Genomic DNA, 27,968 nt, shown 5'->3' on the forward strand with positions numbered 1-27,968 from the left:
AGGGCGCTTCTCACACCGCCACCTGCTCCTTCGGGACCCAGAGGATCCGCTCACCCTCAGAGCCACTCGGGACACCAAAGGGGCCCCCTTCCTATTTTTCCAGTAACCCGGGAAGCAGTTAAGAACTTATGGGAAGCTAGCTCCCAGGTGCGGAGGTGAAAGCGAGCTTGCAGCGAAACACCCCCAGGCAGGCACTGGCATTCTCGCACACAAACCCCCCAAGAGCCAGAAAGCAGTCTGCTTTCAACTCCACTTTACAGAGCAGATTTTTTAGAACTACCAACTTTAATGGTACGTCAATGAATTACTGAAAGAACATAACAGTTTTTTGAAAAATTTCTTAACAGAGCATCAGAGTATTGCAACACTTTATTAAGAGTATTGGCTTTGAATTAGTAGCTGAAGTAACAATTGCATGAAGCCAGATTAGGTGTACTGCATAATACTCATACTTGATTTATTGACATTACTTAGCAATTTATTGGACAAAAGTCAAACTTTTTGTTTTTTATTAAGCACATTCCACAGTACAAAGCTGTCATGAATAATATCTGTACAATTTAACAGTTTCCATAGCTGTTCAGACACAAATTTATTTCAAACAGATAATTGGCAAACATAATTAATTACAAGTTAGAATTAGACTATCCCAGTGCTTTAAAACATTAATATAGCAGTAATTTACAGTTGCTCAATTATGGTTAGCAAAATAAAGTCCAGGGTACGGCTGGGAATTACTACTATAATCCCAGAAAGTCAGAATTCCTTGGGTGCCAAAGTCCCCTGCTATAATTTAGTAGGCACAATTCAAAGGTTGTGTGCATATTCGAAGGCCATGATCTCCCAAGGAACAAGAACTTCTATATTAAACATGCAAAAACAACAACAAAAAGTCCATTCGTTCAGAAGAATTGCCTCCTCCCCCCGCCCCTCCCGCACCCCTGGGCTCTCCTAACCAGTTTGATATAAAGCTGTCATGTGGAGAGTGGTAAAAGTTAACTCACTTCCACAACCACTGTCAAGCTTACAACATCTACCTCACAAATAGAGATTTCCTTATTTTTTTTTTTTTTTTTTACACTTGGAGACTCAACTGCTCAAAAATAGAAATTAATTTGGTAACATGTGGGAGGGAAGGATGTATTTTTAGAAAAGGAAAAAGAAAAACTAAAAAGCCAAGCCAACCCAAGAAACAAATCACATACACACACATTGATCCCCACACCGTTCTCAATGCAAAGGACAAAACAGAGCCCAGGGCCCTTCCCTTTAGTAGTAGAGTGTGCTTCCACGGGAAGAGGTTTAGTCAACAGGAGGTTCTTATTGGTCCTTGAAAATGTTACTGACATTCCTTAATCTTTGGAAACAATGGCAAGGGGCAAATCAGAACCTAATATCGAACAAGGGAAAAGGAGTGCCAACCGAATGCCAAAGTCTTTTCCGTGCACGGTCAGCGTGATAGTGCCATTCACACATTCGGGCTGCAGAGCACTTGGGAGTTTGGAGAACCTGCCGGGGCCACAGCAGCAGGTGACACCAGAGATGACGGGAATGGGATTCATGAGCTTGAAGCTTTGCACCACGTAGGAGTACCCTTCCACTGGAGGTGGGCCTCTGAACCAACCTGACCTGGTGTAACGGGCTCCAACATTATGAGCAGGCCTTGTTAACACCCTGGTGAGGATGCGACATCCATGCCAGGATGCATGCATTCCAGAGCCACGAAACCCAGTCAATAGGGCCTTCTTGTTCCTCCCTTTCCAGGGTTACTAATGCACAGAATAATGATCTTTGACAGTAAAGTCAAATGAATACCATGGGAAGTGACCACCAGTACTCAGGAGTATTTATGACGAAAAGAAAAACAAAAAAATTTTAAGGTACCTCTCTATTATATATGCTACACAACGAATAAAACATTTTGTGTTCAACTTTAGAAATTACATTTTAAAACAAGATTCCCATTAAAAACACACACACCACACACATACACACAAAATGACAATGACAAAATAAAAATATCATATGAATACTGCAGGAAGGGTCCTAGGTAATCCACATCAACCCTGGTATCAGGTTCTTGAGCCCAGCCCATGGCTAAGTGCGAACACACTCTGTATTAGTGTCTCAGGCACAGGGGCCCTGACTCCAGCAACCTTGAGGTTAAACTGTTATGTACATTATATCTACATGCGGATACAGTATTTTAAATTAGGAGGCAAGCACACGTGTAAAAGTGTTACTCTACCAAATATCAGGAGATGGCTGGGGTACAGACAGAATAGTTAATAAAAGAAAAAAGCTATATTACCTGTTGGGAGATAATATAACCTGGCTTATAGTTCTTTAAATTAAAAGAAATTGGTACAGAAAGGAAGTATAATCCAAAAAATATTACTAAAACAATCCAGAGAAATTTTTCCATTGTCCAACATGTTCCTAATACAGGTCAGAATTCATAATGACTTGGACGGTCAAAAGGAGAATGCTAACTTCTGAAAAGGAAAGCCCTGGACATTCTGGGTAGGTGTTTGGCACCCAAAATTTCACCAAAGAAGAATGCTGTTTCTTAATATCAGACCAAAGTGCAAAGCAATATAAATTAGAGGCCAGTCTTCTCTTGATGGTCGATTTACTTCTGTAAAACAGACTGTACGTTCCTTTTATATGAATAATTTACATTTGAAGCATTAGATTTTTTTTTCACTGATGGGGGGAGGAAATGGGCTTCTGTTCTACTGGAAGTCGGTGAAGCTAAGGTATCCTTCTCAAAGTAGAGGCCGGAATCAGAGGTGAGAAATGTTGGTACTTGGAAGAGTTAGGCTGCTTTGCATCTACCCAGCGTCTAGAACCAATTCCAGCTTCATAACTCAGCTGTGAAGAACTCCCTTAGGCATTTGGTAGCCATGTAGCCAGTAGTTCAAGACTAGGAAACCCTGGGAAAACAAAACAAAACAAAACAAAAAACAAAGGGAGTATGGATGGATATTCTGGTTAGACATGGAGATATACACCACAGGCCGTCCACATCCACACAGACATGTACTTGTGCACACATGACATGGTACTGAGTTTTATAATCAGCATCAAAAATAAAAGCTGCAAGTTGTTCTGAGTGTAATACATACCAGGCATCATATTTATTTAAACCTTGCAACAATCTTATGAGGTAGAAACTATGATATCACTTGATGAATGAGAGAATGAAGGCTCAGAGACACTGCTTAGTTCAAAGCATTAGCCATTAAGGGACAGAGGGGACTCGAAGAGATGACTGACCCTATAACTTGTCAACTGTCAGTGCTTGCTGCTAAACATTATGCATATAACAAAATATGCTTCATGTTAGATTTTATATTTAGTATTATCTTTTATGACATCCAGAGCCTACGAGGGCTGGTCTCGTATCTGCCTGAGAGCCCTCACCTATCACTGTAAAACAAAAATATGAAAAAGCTAGTAAATAAAGTATTCCTTCTAAATAGAATGCTAATCAGAAGTTACTTCTTTTTTAAATAAATCATTTATAAAAGGACAATACGGTGTAGAGGGAAAGACTACTGAACGTTACACATTGTTTTGACCATGACCTTGAGTCAGAAACACATTTCAGTAATAATCTCTACATTCATCTATGTAGATAAATACGTACACGCACACACGCACGCACATACCTAAACTTACCATTACTACATACAATGCAGGCTGACATTTTCTATTCTAAATTTCATCAAAACAAAGTCAAAATCCATTAAAATGATTTCACAGTCACTAATGGGTCACAATCCTTTCCAAACACAGCACTAAACCACTGGCCTAGAAGATTTAAAAGTTACCTTTATGTCTAAAATTCTCTGACAAAAAAAGAGAGAGGAGAGTGATTTTTTTAAAACTTGTGTGTTTTTTTAAAGGCAACTTCGTGAAAAGGTTGTCAATTTTCATAAAGATCAAGAATCCTTCTCAATGAGTTCAAGAGAGATTTAATTTCATTCACCGCTGTTTTCGCATGAAGGATCTTTTCTATTATTTGTAAAATTCTATTATTTGTAAAATAGTAACGCCCACAGATAAGAAGCAGGCACTCTCAAACACTGCTGGTGGGAAAGTAAAATGACTTAACTCTTCTGGAGAGTAATGTGACTCTGTGCATCCGAGTCTTTAAACATCTTACCTTTTAACCTAGACACTGCAGACATTTCTAGAATTTATCCAATGGTAACGAAAGCAAATATGGGTGCCTGGGTGGCACAGTCAGTTGAGCAACCGACTGCTGGTTTTGGCTCAGGTCATGATCTCAGGGTTGTGAGATCGAGCCCCCAGTCGGGCTCCGTGCTCAACGAAGTCTGCTTGAGATTCTCTCTCCCTCTCCCTTTGCCCCTCTCGCTCATGCTCTCTCTCTCAAATAAAGAAAATAAATCTTAAAAAAAAAAAGGCAAAGATTAAGCTAAAGAAATGGTCATGGCAATGTGTTTTATAACAGCTAAAAGCTGGGGGGAAATATACATACATAACAACAGGGCCTATGCAAACAACTGAATATTACCTTTGCCATTAGGAATGGTAATTTAAACAATACTGACATTATGGACATAGAAGAGTTTTGCAACAAATGGAAAAAAAAAGTATTTTAAAAACATGCACATTTCTCAGCCATAATTTTAAGAAGCCTGAAAGGACATATACAAGGAAATTAACAATGGTAAGCCATGAGTAGGAGTTTATTTTCTTCTTTTGGCTTATCTACTTATTCTAATTTCCTACTAATGATCATATATTGTCTTGTAATAAAAAAGAGAGCTACTGTATATATGAGGCTCTTAGGAGTTAGTAATTTTTAAAAAATGACTCAGCAAATAAATCTATTGCTAAACTTCCTGACACAGAAACACTCTTACCTTATATTTTAGGGTTGAATATTTTACTGCAAGGTTAAATCATCATTAGGGTAGTGTTTCTTATTATGCATAAATCTTACAGTATCACATGGTAATAATTTTTTTCATGTTACAATAAATGAAAAGAATTTGGAAAAGAGCAGTAAAATCTATAGAGCTGACTGCCAAGGTTGTCAAAAGTAATTCACTTTGAAGAGACAAACACATTTGAGGTTTCATTGTTTGTGCTGCTTAAAGAGCAGATAAGATTTTTCCATTGATTTATAATTGTGGATCATAACAAGGGCAGTTGTTCTGAGATTCCCAAAAAGGGGGCAGGAGGAAGGCCTAGAAGAAGTAACACCAGTTTCCCTTCCACCACAGCCAATGAGAGAAACACCACTGGCGATCATTATTTCATTTCTCAACCAAAGAAATCTTGTTTCAGGGCACTTAAAAGTAATATATAAAAGTTGTCCAATTTGTGAAAGTTTAGTTTACTATGTTCTAAATTTCATCTATTAAATATGCCAGAGAGGGGAAACATACTATGGATGTCTTGGATTTTATCACGTGCCTCTCTAAACAGAGTATAAAGACAAAAAACACGTATCAAAAATACAAAAGAGTTACGCTTAAGTTGTTCTCGGATACACCTATTCCCCTGAACCTATCCATTATTCCAGAAGCTCAGCTATAGCTGCAGTTGGCCATGTCCTATTTTACGTGCTTCCCTTATGTGGAAAAATAAAAGCAGAGGCAGGATGCAGCTAAACCAATATGCAGATGAAAACGTATAGTTTAAGAAAAAAAAAGAATGAGGTTTAACAGAAGATGTGCAAGGCTTCTACACTAAAACCTGCAAAATACTACCTAAGAGAAACTGAAGACCTAAATAATAGAGAGATATACCATGTTCATGGATTGGAAGACTCAACATTTGTTAAGGTGTGAATTCTCCCCCAAAATGATATAATTCAATGAAGTCTTAATTATAATCCCAGCAGTCCTCTTCACAGATTTTGACAATCTAATTCAAAACTAAATGTGAAAACCTAAATAACCTAGAATAGTCAAAACAATTTTTTTAAGTTGGAAGATTATTATACACTATGGTATTGGCGAAAGAACAGCCACATAAATCATGGACTTAGAATAGAGTCCAGAAATTGACCTACAAATAAGGGGTCAAATGATTTTTGGACAAAAGTGCTAAAGCAAATTCTATGGGGAAAGGAATCAAATAGCGCTTAACAACTAGACAGCTATTAAAAAAAAAAAAAACAAGACCAATGACGTTCTCATCTCACACCATACACAAAAATTAACTCTAACTGGATCAAAGATATGCTGGTCCAAATAGTAATCACTACCTCCATGTAGCTATTTAAATTTAAAGTTAAGTAAGGTATAATTAAATACAATTAAACATTCAATTAAATTCAATTAAAATATAATTTGAAATTTAATTCCTAAGTCACACTGGCCACATTTCAAGAGCTCAATAGCCCCAAGTAGCTACTGACTACCAGAGTGAACAGTGCAGCTATAGAAAATACACACTCATCTAGTGACAGAAAGCAGGTCAGTGTTTGCTAAGGCTGGCAGGGGTCAGGCTTTGACTACAAAGGTGACAGAAGTGAACTTTTAGGGGTGATAGAAATGTTCTTATCTTGATTGTGGAGGGAGTTTCAGGGATTATACACATTTGTAAAAACTCATCAAATGGTACACTTTAAATGAGTACAATTTTTACAAAAATTGTACCTCAATAAAATTGATTTAAAAAACAACAACAGGGGCAGGGCAGAGGGAGACCTGTACATCTAGGTACCTGTCTATGTAGGGAACCTATCTAGTAGCTGACCCTGCCAGTTCAGATGACTTACTCCAATTTTTTACTGAGTTATATGTTTGCTGAAAATGACTGCAGGAATACACTATAGCTGTCACACGCTTATCTGTTTAAGGGCAAATTCTTATGTGGCCTAGGAGAAAAAACACAAAATAGGTCATTTCGGCCCCGGGTGTCACCTGCCCAATAAACACTTACAATACACTTACGCACTCTACTGAACACTGGAGTTCCACAATAAAAGGAGCTCCTCAGCCTTGGCAAGGAGACAGGCATACAAACTATTTCAGTATCAAATAATAAATTAAGTCAGATGAAGTACAGGGGCAAAGGTGGCGGTGTCTAAAAGCCATAATAACACACACAAGGGGAGGGAGATGGTAAAGCTCTGTATGATTATAATGTAATTAGAGAAAGAGAATTCAGTCTGGTTGCCACTCTAGGTTTTTGGAAGGGAGTAATGGGAGACTGGGACATGGGGAGGGTGGATAGTGAGGACAGAAGGTAACAGCTAGATGTTGAAACTCCTGTCAGCTAACTGAAGTAGTTGAACCTCAATCCTGAAGGCAACAGGAAGCCAGTAAGGCAGAGGATGGCAGGGGCAGGGCTTAAGAAGATCCTCACTGAGAGCAGAACGGAGAGTTGGAGAGGGAAAAGAAAGACCAGAAGGGAAATCAGTTTTCATTTGGGTCCATTCCTCCTTCCCTGTATTTTCCTTAGGATTTCTGGGAAGGGAGGTTGAAGTGGGGAGGAGCAATCATTCAAGAGATCCTTGTCTTCTTCCTCTGTAATTCCCTATAATATCCATTTTAAGACTCGATTCAATAAATGTAATAATTCTGCCATAAGGGTTTTTCAGCTTATGAAGAATCTATCCAGAGAGAAAGCAGCAAGCAGATGGTCACTATCATGACAGATGGTATGAACACACTTGGGACCAGGGACAGCACCTATGTATGTGGCTTACAGGTCATTACTGCTCACCTCCCACACCCAGGCAGACATTGACAACCCGTCACAGCACCTATCCCTTTGGGGTCCATATAGGGTCCCAGAATCCTTCCAAAGGCAGTACTCCAGCCAGGCACAGCTGATCAAACTCAGCCAGCATGAAGAAAAAGCTTATTTGCCATTCCTGATGCAGACCCTTGGTTTATCACTAATAGATGGCACAGGGGCAAGACCGGAGGTCAGCAAACTTTTCCTCAAAGAGCTATATAATAAATATTTTAGACGCTGCAAGCCATATCGTCTCTGTGGCATCTATTCATCTCTGCCAATGAAGTATGAAAATGGCCAGAGGCAATATATGTAAACAAATGAGCATGGCTATTATAATAAAACTTTTTTTTTTTTTAAAGATGTTGTTTATTTATTTGACAGAGAGAGAGATAACGAGAGTAGAAACACAAGCAGGGGGAGTGGGAGAGGGAGAAGCAGGGTTCCCGCTGAGCAGGGAGCCTGATGCGGGGCTCGATCCCAGGACCCTGGGATCATGACCTGAGCCAAAGGCAGGTGCTTAACGACTGAGCCACCCAGATGTCCCTATAATAAAACTTTATTTATGGACACTAGAATTTGAATTTCACATAATTTTCATGTATAATGAAACAGTATTCTTCTTTTAATTTTTTTCAATTATTTGAAAGTGTAAAAAGCTATTCTTAGCTTGCTACGGTAGGGGAATAAAATCAGGCAGTGGAACAAATTTGGCCTCTGGCTGTAGTCGGCTTACCCTTGGGTAAGACAAACTTCCTGGACATCTGTGTTTTCGGTCTTAAGAGTCTTAAGAAATATTAGAAACAATGGTAACTTGGTGATCTAGGAACCCTATCTTTTCATCAAAAAGAATCTCACAATTCTGCACATAAACTTCCTTTACACTGTTAATATTTAATGGACGGGAAAATATGTAATGATAAAGAGCCACTAAGTATTAAGTAACATTTTAAAATAAGTATGAATTTTATTAATCAGTCTTTACATACATATATACACAGTAATACAGATAAGTACAAACATATTTATTCCATCTGCAAAGTTTAACATGCACAGAATTTATTGGCCCCTTGCAAAATTTTCAGAGTTGGAAATACTGCTCCAGATGAACAGGGCCATCGGTTCCCAGGACACAGCCAAGTAAGGCTTCTCATCCTCTAGGTTGGACACCCTTAGTAATCAAAACATGCCATCATCAATGGTTACAATGGCTCTAAGTTTTCCTGTAACCAGAGCAAAGGGCTTTGCTTCCAGGGTACCTGTTGTGTCTAATGGATGAAGAACGGGTTTTAGGGCCTTTCTCAACAAACACCTTTCTTTGATCCCTCTTCTAGTGAACAGTGGTGGTGGGTGGATTATAACAGGGGCAGAGGGAGAATTTTGAGCGTTCGGTTGATGGTGATTTTTTCAAGTAAAAGAACTGAAAAACAGGAAAGAGAAAAAGGAGATTCCTACACCCTAAAACAGAATTTGAATGACTTTACCTGCGTTAAATTGATATGACCTAGGAAACCATTTAGGAAAACAGTTTTAAAAAACAGGAATCACATTGTCTGCCAGTGTGAAAACCCCCAATATGTAGGATTCCAATTTCAACCTTATTTCAATGTGACTATAAAGATCTAGCCTGATACTGGAACTCTGCAAAGCTGAGGCAGCTAATAAACACTAACCACCTCGGTTCCTACCAACGGGGAACCCAAATCACAATGCTGCCCCAAAGGGAAGGTGAATTCAACGAGCAAGATTAAACATGAGGAGGTACTCACCTGAAACGGGTAAAGTGCAGACTGTTATCTGGAGATGTAAGTGTATGTTCTGGAGGGAGAACGGGTCTCGTTCTGGGCACTGGGAGGCACATTTAAGAAATCCCAAATCAAAATAGTGTCATCGTGGGAGCTGCTGATGATCTGAAATTCATCAAACTGCAGCCGAAACACGCGTCCAGAATGTTCCTGTGAAATGTAACAAACTGATGAGTAAAATGAGACCTTTACAATCCCTCAGATCTCACTATCAGTGACCTGGCACAGGCTGAAAATGCAGCTACTTATCCATGCTTCCTAAATAATGTTCCAGAGTTTACTGAGCTTTGTCCTTCACCCCAGGAGCAAATACTTTGGCTTTTCCTTCTAACCTTTTTCTTTGAATTAATCTTTGTATCTGAGATCCTGGCTCATTAATATGTCAAAGAAGAAAAACCATGTGATCGCTTCACCAAGGATCTTGGAAAGGTAAACAACAATATTAAATACCCATGCTTGATACACTGTAAAAAGCAGAGCCAGAAGGATAATGTTTTTAACATTACCAAGAACATCTATCTGAACCACAGCCAAAATCAAAATTAATGGTGAAATAGAAGCATTCTCATTAAAATCTAGAAGAAAACAAGAATGGCCCTAACCATAGTTCTGCATGTTCTAATCACTGCAAGAAGCAAAGAAACCAAAATCAAAGGTAAAGCTACTGAAAATAAGAACAATCTATCAGTATTTTCAAACAACTGTCTCTCATCAATGGAACAAAACCAACCTATTAGAAATAAAGAGCCTGCCAAAGTTGCTAAAGCAAGATTAACATATAAAAATAAAATATTTTTATATGCCAAAGCAATAATCCAGACAATATAGACTGAGGGGAAATTCCATCATAATAATACAAACATGTGCTGTATTATAAAAATATAATGTAACCAGATACCCACAATTAAGAAATCTCCCAAATCTACAGGAAGGAAATATTTTGTGCTCTATGAAGAAACCAATCCACCTACAAATGAGGATGCCTGCTTTCACATTTTAAGTTGTATTAATGCTCCTTAGGAAAGAGCTCACTGTAATGTAAATGTCAAGTATTCTCTGATTTTGGCTAAACAAAATGAACAAAATGGTGCATTTCTCTGAAGGCACACTGTGAGATACACAGCTTCCTTGTGATACACCTAGGCAGGGCTATCTGCAGGTAGCCATCCTCCAGCGCAAGAACCGCTCTCGTTTCAACAGATTACATACCACCAACGTGCGCAAACACAAAGTGCTTGCTGGGGCCCGAGGGTCCAGAGCAGCTTGCAAGTCCCAAACTTTAATTTTCCTAGAAAAGAAAAGGAAATTGCAATTAGTAGGAAAGTTACTATTTTATGTACTGTCAAGCACTTCCTTTGACAGAAAGGAGTGCATCTGAACTGCTACTAGAAAAGCGAATGGAGAACATGCTTATGTTTTTACAAGTTATTTAAACCAACGACACTCGATTTGGGAAAAAATAAGGACCTCCACATTCTCAGAATTGCTGAAACTGTGAAGAAATATTTTTTCAGGGAGACAAGAAAACAACTTCAGGCTATCTAAATTCAGTTCCTGACTTGATAATCTATGTCACCAAATTCATTAATCAGGGGGCTCTCTGGGGCTGAGTAGGTGCTGCTGACAGAAGCTAGGGCTCTCCATGAAATTCCAGGGATACCTTTCTTCAAACTAAGCAAATGCTCTAAGTTAATAATAGGACCATAAACAGACCAACTAGTCCATTTGTGAAGTATACATAAGGTCACCTTGAAAGGTTTACAGTTGCCATTTGCTCATTTAAAGTCATGAGGCTTTTTAAAGAGTATTTGTTCAATTAAACAAACGGGGAAAGGAAATGTATCACTGAAAACACACACACACACACACACACACACACACACAGCTGCGCTAACTTAGGGCTAAGGCTAAGAACTGAATTCCTGCACAACCTAAGCTACTCCCAAAATCTACAATAATGGTTAAAAGTGTAAGCATAGGAGTTACAGAGGCTCTGCTACTGGAGGACTTGGGGCAAGACCAGTCATCTTTCTGGGCCTGAGTGGCCTCACTTGACCAGGCAGTGTAGTAACATCTGCCATCCGTCACCACAGGAAGGATCTAACACAGAACTGGCACATACATAGCTGCTGAATGTACAGCGCTTATTTTCCCTCTAGATACAGTGACAGCAGTGCATTTAAAAATCTGAAATACATACCCATCATAGGCCCCACTGACAATCCTCTTGTTATCAAACCGGATGCATCGGACCAATTCTTCATGTCCCTCTAGGACTCTTAAACAGGCACCACATTCGATATCCCATAGCCTTGGAAGTAAAACAGATCTCTGTGAAACAACTTCCCACACATGATTCACACTATCCTTGAGTTCCTTTTATCTGTTCCATACATGATTTTCACTCTCCTGGACTTCTTTGTTTCTATCTCACTCCCAGTCCATGCTATCCACGTAGAAAGATATGTATGTACATTTATACCATTTGTATATTTTAAAGCACTAATTTGGGGGGCAGCTGGCTGGCTCAGTTGGAAGAGCATGCGACCCTTGATCTCAGGGTCATGAGCTTGAGCCCCACGGTGGGTGTAGAAATTACTTCAATAAAAAAAAAACAAAAAACAAAAAACACTAATTTGGACAGAAGCCTTACTTCTCATTATATTTCCTTATTCAGTTTTTTTAATCACATGCATGTATTACTATTTAAATAAGATCAACAAATAAGAAACTTCAATTAAATTTAGTTCCTAGGCATTCTCTTGATGTCTGAATTGATGAAACCATGTAGCCAAATGGTCTAACAAGGACTTTTCCGGGGGAGGCACGGATTACAGGCAGTAAAGAAGAAAAGGCATGTATGTGTGTGGGTCAGGGGAGGATATAATATGTATAGCCAGGGGGGTTAGGCTTCCACCCCAGGCACTTCTGGCCTGGAATCCATGAGGCCCACTGAAGTTAGAACCAGTGCACCAGCATGGTGGCCTTTCTCTCCTGATGAGGCTTAGGGACACCCCTTCTAGATAATCCTGCATACTATAGGGTTGTCCAGTTTTTGAGGTCACAATGGGAGCCTCTCATTAGGTATAAGAAGTGTCTCAGAAATATAAACCCGTAGGGGCGCCTGGGTGGCTCAGTCGTTAAGCGCCTGCCTTCGGCTCAGGTCATGATCCCAGGGTCCTGGGATCGAGCCCCGCATCGGGCTCCCTGCTCGGCGGGAAGCCTGCTTCTCCCTCTCCCACTTCCCCTGCTTGTGATCCCTCTCTCACTGTGTTTCTCTCTGTCAAATAAATAAATAAAATCTTTAAAAAAAAAAAAAAAGAAATATAAACCCATAGACTACATCCAGCCTTTTTCTTGATATATGATTTATATACAATAATTCTGAAAACTGAGATTTTTACATTTTTCTATTACTGGTTTTTCTACATTGTCTGCCAAAAGAAATCATAGCAAACTAACATTTAGAAAACAAAGTTAGCAAACTAATTCTGTAACAACCTTTTCTTAGCCTCTCTACCAGTAGCTCTTACCATCCACCCCGTGAGTATTTGAGCACAGCCAGCCTCAGCAAATACTCTCATCAGTGTCAGTGATGATGGCTTCTTTAATCTACTGTGAACAGAGCCATTCAGCACTGCCACTGACTCCAAAGTGGCCCCCTCTATAAACTATAAAGGAATATACATTACTACTCTGTAAAACCTCAGAGAGTCCAGTGAGAAAATTAAGGACTATCTACTGCTGAAATAGTTAAGTAATACAAAGTGCGAAGATTCAGGTTCTCACATGACTTGCAGAATACCTTAAACCTTAAAATGATAAAAGAAAACTCACAGCAGTTTTAGCTCTATTGTTGTGGTTTCATTCCCTCCTTCCTTCCTTCTTTTAAAAATTATCTTGAATCCAATCTTTATTTTACCCAAACATTAAACAATTTGGTTATAAAACAGCTACTGGCATATGTTAGGACAATGGGAAAATGACTAAAGATTGATGAATAGATATTTAAGAGAAGTTTTTTTTTTTTTTTTTAAAGATTTTATTTATTTATTTGACAGAGAGAGACACAGCGAGAGAGGGAACACAAGCAGGGGGAGCAGGAGAGGGAGAAGCAGGCTTCCCGCTGAGCAGGGAGCCTGATGTGGGGCTCGATCCCAGGACCCTGGGATCATGACCTGAGCCGAAGGCAGACGCTTAACGACTGAGCCACCCAGGCGCCCCTAAGGGAAGTTCTTAATAAATAAAATGTTTAAGGATAGTCGTATTTATTAGAAAGCAAGGTCACTGAGTGCTGGAAGGAAAAAAGGGAGATAAAATGCAAGCCAGAACAAGAGTGGAGATTCTGTAGCACAGTCTTTGCACGAGACAGATAAATAAAGTACACTCCTCCCAGCTGTTAGTGAGGGAGACAGGAGCTATAAGTAAGGGAAAGTTGAGAATCAGGCTAGAGCGTCCTCTGTTCTGAGGGTTTCTGGTATTAAGGGATCTTGGGTGGAGCTGATGTTTAAAACATGTGTACTGGCGGAATCAGTTTACCCGCTTCAGTATGCAGAGCCAAACAGATTAATAAAAGTTTCTCTTATTTGAAGTATCCCCAAAGGCTCGGAGTCCTTCAAACATCAGGACTGGGAGAGGAGTCAAAAATATGGCAAAAATCGACCTGCCCTGTCAGCACACCAACTTCTACCCACCTTATGGTATTATCTGATGATCCGCTAACAACCAGCCGATCCCTGTATTGGAGACAGGCAATGCCTCGCTTGTGCCCATTCAGAGTACGAACAAATTCACAGGTACTCGTGCTCCAGACCTGTAGAACAGATTAGCAATATTTCAAGAAAATGCAGAAAAGTCCCCTCACAATACACCTTTTAAAAAAAATCAGAGCTTCTAAGAATGACCAAAATACTTGACTATGAAATATGGTTCGGAGGCTGGGGGACAGATTGGCCAGCATATAGTTTTCTTGGCTGTGGAGTGATAAAACAGGAATGAAACACAGAGGGAAGCTGTGAAGTCTCCAAACCTTGAGATATTCACAAAGAGAACATCTCCTGGATGGTTCAGACATTCACTTGCCTAGAAGGAAGAGTGTGGGCCAGATTTTATGTTTTCATGCCAGCTGACATGTCAAATCCAATGTAACTGATGTGAAAAAGTTTCACCTTTCACATCCTCCTCTTTTCCAGCATAGTTTCTTGAACAGCTCCATTTGTTTTGACACATCACTCCTAATATTATGTATGTGGAATAAATAATCCCTCTTTTGTGAAACCATCTGCAAGACTTAGATGTTCACAGACACACTTAATATATTACAAGCCAAATAAGGAGATGCAAAGCAACCAAAGTGCCCTGAATTACTTTACCAGCTGCATTTGTAGTTGAAGAAGATAACTAGATATCTTGCACATGCAAAAGAATGAAGTTGGACCCCTAACTCACACGATACACAAAAATTTAATTCAGAATGGATCAAAGGGCTAAATGTGAGAGCTGAAACTATGAAACTCTCAGAAGAAAACACAGGAGTAAATCTTTGTGATCCTGGATTAGGCAATGGTTTCTTAGACATGACAACAAAAGCACAAGCAAAATACAAAAAACTGATAAACTGGACTTCATCAAAATGAAAGTCATCTGTGCTTCAAAGAACACCATCAAGAAAGTGAAAAGAGAACTCACAGGATAGAAGAGAATATTTGCAAATCATTTACCTGATAAGGGACTTGTAACCAGAACATATAAATAACTTTTACAACTAAACAATAAAAAAAAAAATCCAATTTTTTAAGTGAAAGATTTAAATAGCTGTTTCTCCAAAGAAGATATAAAAATGGCCAAGAAGCACTGAAAAGATGCTCAATATAATTAGTCACTGGGGAAATGGAAACCAAAACCAGAGATACCACCGCACAATTACTAGGATGGCGGTAATAAAAAAGACAGACAATAACAGGTGCTGGCAAGGATATGGAGAAACTCTCCAGGCTGATATTATGCATCAGCTATTTTGTAAAAAGGCCCGAACCCTCTTGACTTCCAGGCAGTGATCTCGTTCCAATTGCTGTGACTGAGCGGTGAGTCAATGACGGCATACAAACCCTACTTGTCCAGCTTCCAGACCACTGAATCTAAAGTTTGATGCCACCTTTGTGATTTGTGGGGCTAGGAACTAGACACTAGAATGCTAACTAGTGCTGCTTACAAAAAGGTTTTTTGAGCCAAATCCAAACACTCACACATTGCTGGTGGGATTTTAAAATGGTGTAGCCACTTTGGAAAGAAGTTTGGCAGTTCCTCAAAATGTTAGACCCAGAATTACCTTCAAGAGAACTGAAAATTTATGTCCGTGCAAAAACTTGTACACAAATGCTTATGGCAGCACTATCCATAACAAATAAAAAGTGCAAACCACCAAAATGTTCATCAACTGATGAGTGGACAAATGGAACGTGGTACATCCACAATGGAATTTCATTCAGTCATTAGAACGAGAATGACGTACTAATACATGCTACAATGTTCATGGATGAACCGTGAAAACACTACACTAAGTGCAAGAAGCCAGACAGAAAAGGCCACATATCATATGATTACATTTATATGAAATGTCTAGCAGGGGCAAGTCCATGGACAAAAAGTAGATTAGTGACTGCCAGGGACCAGGAGAAGAGAATGGGGGTTGACTGTCAATAGGTATGAGGTCTTTACAGAGGGCAATGAAAATGTTCTCAAACTAGTGATGGCTGACACTGTGACTATACTAAAGGCCACTGGATCACAGGCTTTAAATGGTGAATCTAATGGTATGTGAATTATATCTCAATAAAGTTGTTATAAAAACAGAACTAAAATTTAAAAAATATGGATACTGCTATCAGTGCATCTACCACATCCTATGAATCACCCTAGACTACAACTGTTTGTCTCATGCCTGCCACCCACCACACGCTGAGCTTCTTGAAGGCAGGAATGTGTCTTATTCATTATCGTATCTGCAGCATCCAGCCCAGGGTCTATGGCATGGCAGGTTCTCAAAATTAAGTGAATAATGAATAAATCAAATCTCAGCTCTGCCACTAACTCACTGTGTGGTCGGCCCAGTTCTTCACTCTCTGAGCCCCCTCTGTAAAATGGAGGCAATGCCTACCTCAGCAGAGTGCTAGAAAAGATGGAGTGACATAGAAATGAAAATCTCCTAGCACACAGCACATACTCCACACGTTAGTTCTCTTCCCCTTAAAAATGTGATCAACAGTGTCATTTCATGCAATAGAGGGCCGCTCTGTATCCTGGACCCATGACCCTTTCCTCCTATCTCGCCTATGATTCCAGAAGCATGGAGAATGGGATTGCCTCAAGGGATCAAGCACAAATGGAGGAGAATAAAGATCTTGCCAGGTACCAGGTTGGTAAAAGCCACCTCTACTTTCTCTGTGTTCTAATAGGGACAGGAGTAAGCAGAGTTATGATGGAAAACACACTCACTTTGATGGTTCTGTCACCAGAGGCAGACACGATGTATTTATCATCAAAGTCTACTACATTGACAGCAGCGCGGTGGCCAACCAGGACACGGCGTAAAGTGATATCGGTGGCAGAAGCCATGTCCCACACAGCAATGGAGCGGTCCTTGGAACAGGTCACCATCAGTCCATTGCTGAAGCGTAAGTGCAGTACAGCCTCATTGTGGTGGATCAATGTGTTCAGAACTTCACCCGTGTTCACATCCCAGACTCTAGATGGGAACAGAAAAGCCCAATGCGTTATTGTTAAGACAACCAGGAAAAGAGTCCAGCGTCTGTACCCTGGGCCCATTCTTAGTAGGAGGCTGGGGAGGTGTAAGCTTCACTTGTATTTGATGACTGGGATCTGACACCTAAGATCATGCTTAAAAGGAGCCCCCAGAAGCAATTATTTGATTTGCTGAGAAGTACTGAGAGGGTTTCAAAAAAGGAAGGCCAATCCTGGCTCTGCCCAGGTTTCGGTTTATTTAATGTTAGGTATTCAGGGACAGTGCCTGTAAGCTTGTGTTGAGGACAACAAAAATGATTCTTCAAGTAGGTGGTCTCTGCAGGGAGTCTGAGATGACAGGGGGAAGGCAGCTTGGCAGCTGGGGAACTGAGGACAGTTTCCAAGCTTAAGGTTCTTCTTGACCTTTGACAGGCCTCTGAGTCTATTTATCCACTGCAAACTAGAGACTGTAAGTCATGACATCTCATCAATTTCCACACTCATCTATTTACCCAACTGTTTTATGGACAAAGCCAGTATCCCTACTGCTTCATCCACGACATACAGGGTTCTCAGGGGCAGCCCTTTCATGTCATAGCTTTTCTGTAAACCCAATCTCCCAAGAGGACAAGTTCACACAGAGCAAAGGAGGAAAGACGCAGGCTTATATGGCAAAAGTAGGCCTAAAAGCACCGAGTCCGAGAAAGGATACTAAGCATGCTGGTGACCTTTTCAAATGTCTGGAGCATGGTCTCCCAGGAAAAAGCTAGTCTAACACTAGGTAATGTGCTTTTATACGAAAAGTACACTGCCATCTCTATAACATACAGCAACAGGAATAGGACCTACTTAACAAAAGTAGGTCTTTCCAGCCTACTTTGTTCAAATAAACCTACACCTAAAGTGGTTTTGAAAATACAGCATGCAAAAACATATACAAAGTATGTGTGTGCTTATCCCAGAAAAGGGTGCAATCTCAGTCTTCTCATGGAAGATATGTAAGTTCAGACCAGTGAAGCCAAATCACTCACCTCACTGTAGAGTCTGAAGAACCAGTCACAATGACACGTTCATCATACTGGAGACAAAGGACAGAGCCAGTGTGTCCTGTTAACACTTTCAAACATTCCAAGCTGGTTTTATCCCAAATCTATTGAGACAAGATCAACCACAAACAGTGATTTAGTATATCACATTCTGATAAATGTGTTTGTCTCTGAACCATAAAACAGACCTGTGTTATGGTAAATAAGAGCAGTTAAACTTCAAACAGGTGGAAAATGACAAAAAGGAAGAGGCCATATTGAATAATTTCCAAAATAGATGTACTATTTTGCTTACTTTGTCCCTCTAACGATCGTACTCATTATACTTTACAGCGTTATAAAGGGAATTTTTAAACTCTGAAAAGAGTTGGCTCACCCTCTGGAAAACAATGTGACAGTATCTATTAGGAGCCTTTAAAAATGCATACCCCTAACCCATTATGTTTATTGACAAAAATTTTTAAATAAAAAATGTTTGACATTTCAGAAAAATTTCAAACTAAACTATGAAAAGTTTTTAATGAGAGAACAGAATGCTTTATTACAGTAATGGTTTTTAAAAACCAGAATAAAAGCCATCTATATAGTGACATAACCAATATGCATATTTAAAAAAGGAAAAATAGAGAAGAAAATGTTAATAATAGTTGGTTTTGTTCTCTGAGTGCTCTTTTTCTCCCTTTTGATCTTTCCAGTATTTTCCAAGTTTTCAATACTGTCCCTATATAATGGGGGATGGGAAATCATTTTCTTTTAAAGATTGGATTGTTAAAAATAGATTGTGTGGACTTGTTTCTTCCCTTGTAAAATAATACTATCATGATTTACAGCATCCCTCAAGTTTACTGCAAATAGCCAAGATATAACAAGTGCTACAGACATTTAACCATCTTTCTACAAAAGCAAGACCTATTAGAACAGGTTATTTTGAAAGAGTGATTAGTAGGGCACCTGGGTGGCTCAGTCTGTTGAGCATCCAACTCTTGGTATCAGCTCAGGTCTTGACCTCAGGATAGTGGGTCTGAGCCCCACATTGGGCTTCATGCCCAGTGTAAAGCCTACTTTAAAAAATTTTTTTTTTGAAAAAGTGATTAGTGATCCAGGATTGGTACAGAATGAAATACAAAAGGTTTCCAACCACTGGTCTAGATGATCTCTCTAAAACACACGTCTGCTCTACCGTTTATGTCATAAATCAAATGCATGCCTATTTTAAATTAAACATGGTATGCCTCTATAAATAGAATTCTTTAGAAATACATCGACTGTAAATGAAATGTAAGCCCATGGCCAGCCTACACTTTGACAAGGTCCTTACAAATCATTTTTATCTATTCCTTAAAGGATAGTTGCCAAAATTATTATTAATTACATTAATTAACCTGTGGCCACAGATTATCAGGGCTATCAGTAAGTATGACATAAAAATAGAGTTCTGTGGTGAAATATGTTTTGGAAGTCGGGAAACACTGGATGTCTCTACTGCAGACCTTCTCAGAGCCTTTCTATGCTACTCTATCCTGTGAATTTCTATGAAGGAGGTACAGCACGCAGTCAACTTGAGGACAGACCAACAGAAATTATCCAGAAAAGACGGGGAGGGGGAAAGATTGGAGAAAATGTAAGACAATATCAAAAGATCTAGCATTTATGTAATTAGAGTCTCAGAAGGAGACAGAAAGAAAATGGTGCAGAAAAAATATGTGAAAAAATAATGGACAAAGACTTTTGAAATTTGGTGAATGAAAGACATAAATTTATAGATTAAAAAAGCTCCATGAAAGACTTCCTAGATATGACATCAAAAGCATAATCCATAAAAGAAAAAAATGCTACATGACACTTAATCAAAATAAAAATCTTCTGCTCTGTGAAAGATATCCTCGAGAAAATGAAAACACAAGACTGGAAGAAAATACTTGCAAAACATACCTAAAAAAAAGGACTTGTATCCAGAATATGTAAAGAACTCTCTAAGTTCAATAATACGAAAACAAAGAACCCATTTTAAAAATGGACAAAAGATCTGAATAGATACTTCACCAACAAATACACAGATGGGAAATAAGCACAAGAAAAGATGCATGTTATCATCAACCATTGGGGAAATGTAAATTTAAACCAAAAGGAGGTGTGTCTACATACCTATTAGAATGGCAAATATCAAAGGAAAAAAAATTGAGAATACCAAGGGCTGCCAAAGTTGCATAAAAAGGGGAACGCTCATTCATTACTGATAGGAACATAAAATTTGAAAACCAGCTTGGCCATTTCTTAGCAGGTAATACATACACTTACCATGAGTCAGTAATGCCACTCCTATGTTTTTATTCAAGTGAACTGAAAACCTATATTCTCACCAAAACTTGCATACATATTTATAGTGGTTTTATTCATAATTGTGAAAACTGGAAACATGGACGTCCTTCAACAGGTAGATGGACAAACACACTGAGGTACACCCATAAAGTGGATTACCACTTGGCGACAAAAAGGAATCAACTATTGCTAAATGACAACTCTCAAATGTACCATGCTAAGTATAAGAAGCCAGACTCAAAAAGTGAGTCCATTTTTATAGGACAGTCTCTAAAATGCAAAATTATACGGGCAGGAAAAAAAATATTTTAAAAAAAGGCCAGCGCCAAGGGGGAAGAATTAAACACAAAGGGGCTGAATAAGGGAACTTTGGGGGATAATGGAACTGTTTTATATCTTGATTTTTGTTACGGTCACACAATTTTTTGTGCTTGTCGAAAGTCATAAAACTTTACACCAAAAAGAGCGAATTTTCCTGTATGCAAATTATAACTTTAAAAAAAAGTTAAAAAAAAAAACCATGATGTTTTCTTAAATATGAGAAAATAAGCTACAAACAGTATAAAACAAAATCTGTCAGATCAGCTGCCAGACATTAAACACAGAGAAATGATCCAGTTTATCTACTATCTATTGAAAAGTGAATTAAAACATACAAATATAAATTGCTCTATCATTCTTTTGTGTTATCATCTGAACCTTTGTCAGCACCCATAAAGGGTAATGACTTTGATTTACAGGCAAGTTAGCAACACTTCCACCAGCTAGCAAAGTCAGCAAGAGCCCTGTGATACTGAGATATTTTCAATGTGCACCTAAACACAGAATACAGAATGTGAATGTGCTTAGAGAAGGATAAGAAGTGAGACAATCCAGGGGTCTGGTGTTAGTATAGGGAAATACTCTGGCTCTAGTTTTTTTAGAACCACACTGACGGCTGCCAAGATGGAGTGGAACAGATAAAAAACAATCTGGAGTAAACGGAGGGATTCGGTGATACAGTGTCTAACACATAACCACGGTTCTAAAAATAATACATACAAAATACAGTCATTCACCTTAATAGAATTATCTCGTAGGCCACTGATAATTTTTTCATCATCATACTGTAAACAGTAGACACCTTTACTATTTTCAGAGCGGCACTGAATCCTCTGCAAGTTGTGTCGTCCACACCGCCAGTTAGATTCTATAGTCTAGGGGGAGAAGGAGGAAACAGATGAGTTTTTGTGAATCAACTATTCTATTAGGCTTCAGACTTTAGTGTTGCTTCCAGGAACAGCATACCAGATACCCCATCTTGGTCTGCATAACTGTCTGTGGATAGGAATCATGCTCTTTTCCAAGTAAGACATTAGCCCAACAGTGTTTTTTCTCAAATGCTCCCTGTCTGGCAACCGTCATAGGATTTCCAATGAGTTTGAGTTGGGTTTGAAAAAAAATAGCCTAGACAGAACTCAATATGTTTAAAGAATGCCTTTTGCACCCAAAACATACAAATAAACAGTAACTCACTGGGTCATTCTCTAATGCCAATTAAAACATTTTAACCACCAACATTAAGCATATACTGACAATCTATGTATCCATCCAAAGCACTGTCTTCTTCATTGAGAAAAGATATTGAACAACCATCACATGCCAACTACTACAGAAAGAAATTTATTTGGCATCTACTTTTAATCTTCTACCAGACTGAAAGGTCCTTAAAATAAGAATGGCACATTTCTGCCCTGGATTCTCATTCTTTCATCATTCACGTAACATTTACCGAGATGCTACATTATTCCACAATACTGACTATGCTAGGTGCTGGGGATGAAAAGGACAGGAAGCATACTGCTTTCAAGGGAGCTACCACTCGAGGCACACAGGTATCTGGAATTGGATATACTCTAAACATGTTTATTTGGCTAAACGATCCACACATTAACCTTGGAAGGATGTTCTTATTGTTTCCCTTTTGCAAACATGGAAAGAGTTTAATTTCCTGAGGTCACAAAACTAGGAGCTGGACTAGCTGGAAAATATACCCAGTTCTTCCTGACACGGAGTCCATGTTTTCCACTAAAATATGCAGTGTCTATAAAGAAGTATAGTCCTAGCTACTGAGGCAGTGAACATAGAGCATAGGATCAGTAACAATTCCAGATAACATGAGCGCCAAATGAGTGATTAAAACTCTAAGTGCTGTAGGACACTTACATGAGATAAACAGCGCTATGTACCATGTACTACGGCTTCACACCAGGGGGCAAAGTTTAATGAGAAAGTGGGTCATGCCCAGAGCACTCGAAGACCTAACCCTTGGTAGTGGATATGAGGCATTTTCAGGATCAAAGGACACTATTTCTACTAAGAAAAACCAAAGTGTAAACTCCAAATCCTGGAAATTAGGGGGCAAACCGGACTAAAATAATTGGTTACACCCAAGTTCAGGATACAGTTCGAAAGATTATCTCTGAGTAGTTAGTTATCTGAGTAGCTAAAAGTTTATTAGTTGCTTTGCCAGAGAAAAGTGACAAATCTCAACTTCATTCACGATACGCACTTAATTACTGGCTCTGCTGACCTCTAACAAACTGTATTTCCTCTTACATTGAAGGCAGTATGCTTCTGTGTGCTCTAAAATGTTAAAATGTTCTGAATGTTATGTGCCAGGTACTATGCTTTTGTAACACTACGCTATGTGTTTTAAATACTGTATAGCTAATTTAATCATCACAACTCTGAAGCCGAAATTATTGTCCTCATTTCACAGAAAAAGAAATGAAAGGCCGGAGATGGTGATATACATATGCCTAAAAAGGAAAATGTTCCATCATTTGTGGTCTTTGTACTTAGCACAGGAGCCTGGAAATCTAATCCCTGCCCTCAAAGAGCTCCTATGTACAGCCCTGAGAGAGGGCAGAATCACATATGTCCAACACCCATGGGATGAAGGTGGGGCCATGGAGACACGAGGAGCGAGAGAACGCTCATCTGCCCAGCTGCTACCAAGTCAGAGCTTCTTAGGCAGCGTCATCATTTCTAGTTAAGTTTGTAAAATGTGAGAAATAAAAGCACATTCCAAAACAAACAAAAGAAAATAATTCACCCCACTTCTGCTACTGCTACCGACATAGATAACAGATCTGCCTGTATAAGCAACTTTTTGAAAAGGGGTCCAGAAAAAAAAAACTTACTTAAACTGAACTCAATGCTTAAAATCATTTAGAGAACTAACATATTTTTAGATAGTGCCTGAGCCACCTCAGCAAGCTAAGTATACCAGGAAAACGCTGACTTAGGAGACAGATGTATTGGTAACAAGTCTTATTCGTGGCCAGTGACTCCTGGCAGTGGTTACTGATGTTCGGGCCACACCCTACAAGGGCCCAGAGTTGCTGCAGAATGCATGACTCCATATAAACCCTAAGTATTACAAAGCTGACTATGTAATATATCTTACACATATATATTGGATTATTTTTAAAATTCATATAGCTGCTTTTAGTTATAAAACAATCGCTTTAAAATATTATTGAATCAGTAAGTAGCTTCGTTACTCTATAGGTTTCAATGCAAAGGAGAAGTATATTAACTATCACATGGGAGACTGAAAAAAATAATTTAATGTAAAAAGAGGAAGTAGAGGAATCCCCATACCAAAAAGAATTTCCTACATGCTCTCCCCCTCTCCTGGAAAATGTTTTCTAGAACTGGGTGACTTGATTACAGTCTTTTACTGGACCTAAAAACCTAAAGATACAGCAGAGAGGACTAAAGACAAGCTGGGCTGAGGCAGTAGTCAGCCTGGGGTGCACACATTCCCGGAGAGTCTGGACAGAGAACCACCACCCGACGTGAAAGCCTGAGCCATACCCTTGATCTCTGGCCCTCAAACAAGAAGCAGGGGCCGGAACCTCTCAAAAGCTCTGCTAGGTAACAGGCTCTTCTTCTAAGTTGAATGGAAGTTAAGAAATAGGAAATGGCTTAGCTTCTCAACATTCAGAAAAGAGACTAATTTTCTAAAATACAATTCTGAATTTTAAAAGCAAAGGACAGCCAGATAATTCTTCATGGGTCATTTTAGGAAGCTCCCACTTAGGCCTGTGTTAAAAAAAATTATTAGGTTCCTGAATCCCCAAACACTTGTAGTTTGTTTCAAAATGCCAAGAAAGGGACACTAAACCAGTTCAGGGAGCTGATCGTTTTGCTGAACACCAATCTCATGTAATTCCTAAAACTTCACTCTTCTCAATTGCCCAGGCCACCCACAAAGGAAAGCAGCACTTCCTGCTGACTGTGCCTGCCCCAAATACTACCTACCACCATATTTGACGACCTCAACTCTTACTAGAATGCTTATAAGCCAGGTATTTATTTACTTATTTATTTAACTTTACATAAATAAATAAATAAATAAATAGGCCTTTAAAAATGGAAGACAGCCCACTGTGGTATAGAAAATACCTAAGTCAGTTAGCAGCTTTGGCAAATGAGCTGGGACTGTCTGAGCTGCAGTTTCCTCCTCTGTAAAATGGGAAAAATAGTATCTACTTCCTCAAAACTGTTTTAAGGATCAAGTGAGATTACATATGTAAAGTGCTCGTCACAGTGCCTCACATGATAGCAGTGATGCTCTTCCTTGTCTGCGGAGAACACGGACCAAAAGGAGTAGGCCATGACCAAAAAAAAATCTTCTCACCAAAATGTCAGGAATGGCTGTCTCGGTCTAGGCTGATACTTAACGCTGCTAGCCCCGAGCCCTCCCTAACCATTCCCAGGAAGAGGCTCAGCCTTCCAACGCAATTCCACTTCAACTCCAGCAGCAGGGATCTAGGGCATACACAGGTGTACCTCTTTAATTATGCAGATACCTGCCATTTCACTCAGACATCATGTGATATGGCTACTGTAGAGGAATATTTCGTGTTTTTGAGAACTTGTAAAATCCCCTTACCCTGTGCAAATTTTCAAAATACTGGGAAAGTAGCCATGATACACAGAGTATACAGCGGCATTTAAATTGGCAATAGAGTGAAAACAGATGTCTGAGTATGGAGGAATAACATTATTTTTAGAAGCCTAAACACAACTGGGTGGGTGGGCAAGTTTCAGCATTTTCTGGTCAGGACAATATTAATATCAAGTTTGCAAACCACAAAAAAGCTCCCCACTTTCCCTGAATAAAATGTGGTTTATTAAAAGGTGCGATACAACACACCATCATCTTACCAGTGGTCTATTCCAAGGAGAGTGCTTCAAAGGCTTTAATCCAGTGAATAAAAAGAGGGAAAAGACATATTACATGAAAGAGTTTGCCACTACTCCGAGATGGCAACAGAAAAAAATCCAAGTTCAAGACAGAATTCTGATTGACTGGAGTCTATTATAACAACTTGCATCTCTCTCCTGAGAGACGCTGGGGGGGGAGAGGGGGGGCATGAAAAGAGAATGAGCTTTGGACTAAGAATCTCAGTTTTGATTAATTTGAGGGTTAAATTAAATCATTGTAGCAAAGCACCTAATAGTAAGCTCACCAGTAACAAGAAGAACAACCGAGACTCTAGATAGTAGAGGAAATATGGCTGCTTCCTTTAGGAATGTGCCTCAGTCTTTCCAGGAATTCCTTCTCACCTCAGAGGTACTCTAAACCCTCTCTTCTCTCTGTGTGGCAAGAACACCCATGAGAGATGAACTTTCGCAGAAAGCTAAGAATTCTAATTTATTCTCCCAGACTTCATCTCTCACATCTTTATTTCCTGAATAATGGGGATTGGCCACACTAAGCTAGATTCTCTACTTCTTTCTTAAAAATTAGCCAATTTCTGTAAGTCACTGTGGAAGGGCAAGGTCATCTGCTCATCAAAGTCAAATCTGGGAATGGACAGATGACAGAAGCCAGTACATGAAATAGAGCTGTCAAAGCAGAGCAAGAAAAAGAAAGAGAAAAAGGTGTTGTGAATTGGCAACTTTGCAAAGCACATGGTAACCACACAGACTCTGCAGCTGTGTATGGGCAACTGGGCAGGGGGCACAAACATCCACTTAGCATTCAGGGGGTGTAATTTATCTTTTAGCAATGTGCTTAAAACCCTTTTAAAATACTACCTTTCCCATAACTGGAACTAAAATAGGCCAATTAATTTTATCTTAACTCAAACCCTTTTTTTCAAGGATGCTGAGTACTCACACCACTGGGGAAAGATGAGAAGATCACCTTGCAAAGTCCATAGGCATGCAACAACATACCTCTTTCTCCCTCACTTCTTGAATTTTCCAACTTTGAAAATGACAAACAACAACACTAAGCCTAAAGCTAGACAGATCTCAGTTAAATTCCCATCTCTTCTCTTAGTCTTAGCTTCCCCTTGTTACAGATGGGAATAATATGTACCTTGTAAGAATTAAATGCAATAATCTATGTAAGTCACCCAACACAGTTCATGGTATACTGCAAAGGCTCAAAAGAGGGTACTGTAATTATTATATTCCGCCATAAGAGTTTCATACCAGCCATATGGTCAAGAGCCAAGCCCTTGAGTCTCCATTTGTTTGATCCATAGATCACTGACACAACCCTTTACATGTGCATCCACCCTGGACAGAGTAAAACATACTCCCAAAACAGAGGTAAAGAACTCTATTTTGATGAGGTACCAGTGATCCATAATACAGAAAGCTGTATTAAGTGCAGAAGAATATAAGGTTGATCACAGACTCTGTTACTCACTAGCTGTGTGTTCTGGGGCAAGCTATTTAACCTTGTTAAGTTTCAGTTTCCTTAACTTTAAATAAGACCATGGCCTACCTTTCAAGGCATTGTTCAGAGTGTTAAATGAAGTGTATTATAAAATGCTTCACAAAGTATCTAGCACAAGTAAACACTCTTATTATATGTGTGATACATTATTTTTTATTATTACTACTATTAGTGAATATACCAAAGTATAAAACATTATCCCTTACACTAAGAGATCTAGCCCACAAAAATCTGGAGGAGACTCTTGTGGCCAACCAGTGGGTTTTCCCAAACCACAGTTTAAGAACCACTGGGTAGACCACCATGATGTAGAGGTTTTGTATCAAATAGGGTTTTCCCCCATAGCTCCATTTCCCTCACATCTGCCTCCTCCACTAACTTTAAAATATTATTTCAGCCTGAGGAAATGGTTATGGTAGGTGGTGTCACATGCTATCATGCTACAGAATACTGAGTTCATACTGTCGATTAAAACAGTATTCATGAGGATTAAATAAAATAATCTATGTCACCAAAATCTTCAGCCTGATCAAAGTTCTTCCAGAGTTCCCGTTTATTAATATTGACTTTCAACATTGTCCT

At 39.2% G+C, this 27,968-nt stretch overlaps 1 protein-coding gene across 10 annotated transcripts in view; it reads right to left on the reverse strand.

Moving 5' to 3' along the window:
- Positions 1-351: 351 nt before the first annotated feature.
- Positions 352-27,968, reverse strand: part of FBXW11 (F-box and WD repeat domain containing 11) — a 122,178-nt gene continuing 94,561 nt past the window's right edge. For 7 of the 10 annotated variants that reach the window (XM_036120313.2, XM_036120310.2, XM_036120308.2 and 4 more), the window contains 8 exons: positions 21,697-21,834; positions 18,305-18,423; positions 17,028-17,277; positions 14,228-14,346; positions 11,734-11,844; positions 10,743-10,821; positions 9,498-9,683; positions 352-2,936 (listed from right to left, as the gene is read on the reverse strand). In XM_036120313.2, coding sequence (XP_035976206.1) covers positions 9,522-9,683; positions 10,743-10,821; positions 11,734-11,844; positions 14,228-14,346; positions 17,028-17,277; positions 18,305-18,423; positions 21,697-21,834 — 978 coding nt within the window. In that variant the 3' untranslated portion in view covers positions 352-2,936; positions 9,498-9,521. The other 3 variants (XM_036120305.2, XM_036120307.2, XM_036120306.2) reach the window with 3 other exon arrangements.

Source organism: Halichoerus grypus, chromosome 2, assembly GCF_964656455.1.
Source record: "Halichoerus grypus chromosome 2, mHalGry1.hap1.1, whole genome shotgun sequence".
Taxonomy (NCBI): Eukaryota; Metazoa; Chordata; class Mammalia; order Carnivora; family Phocidae; genus Halichoerus; species Halichoerus grypus.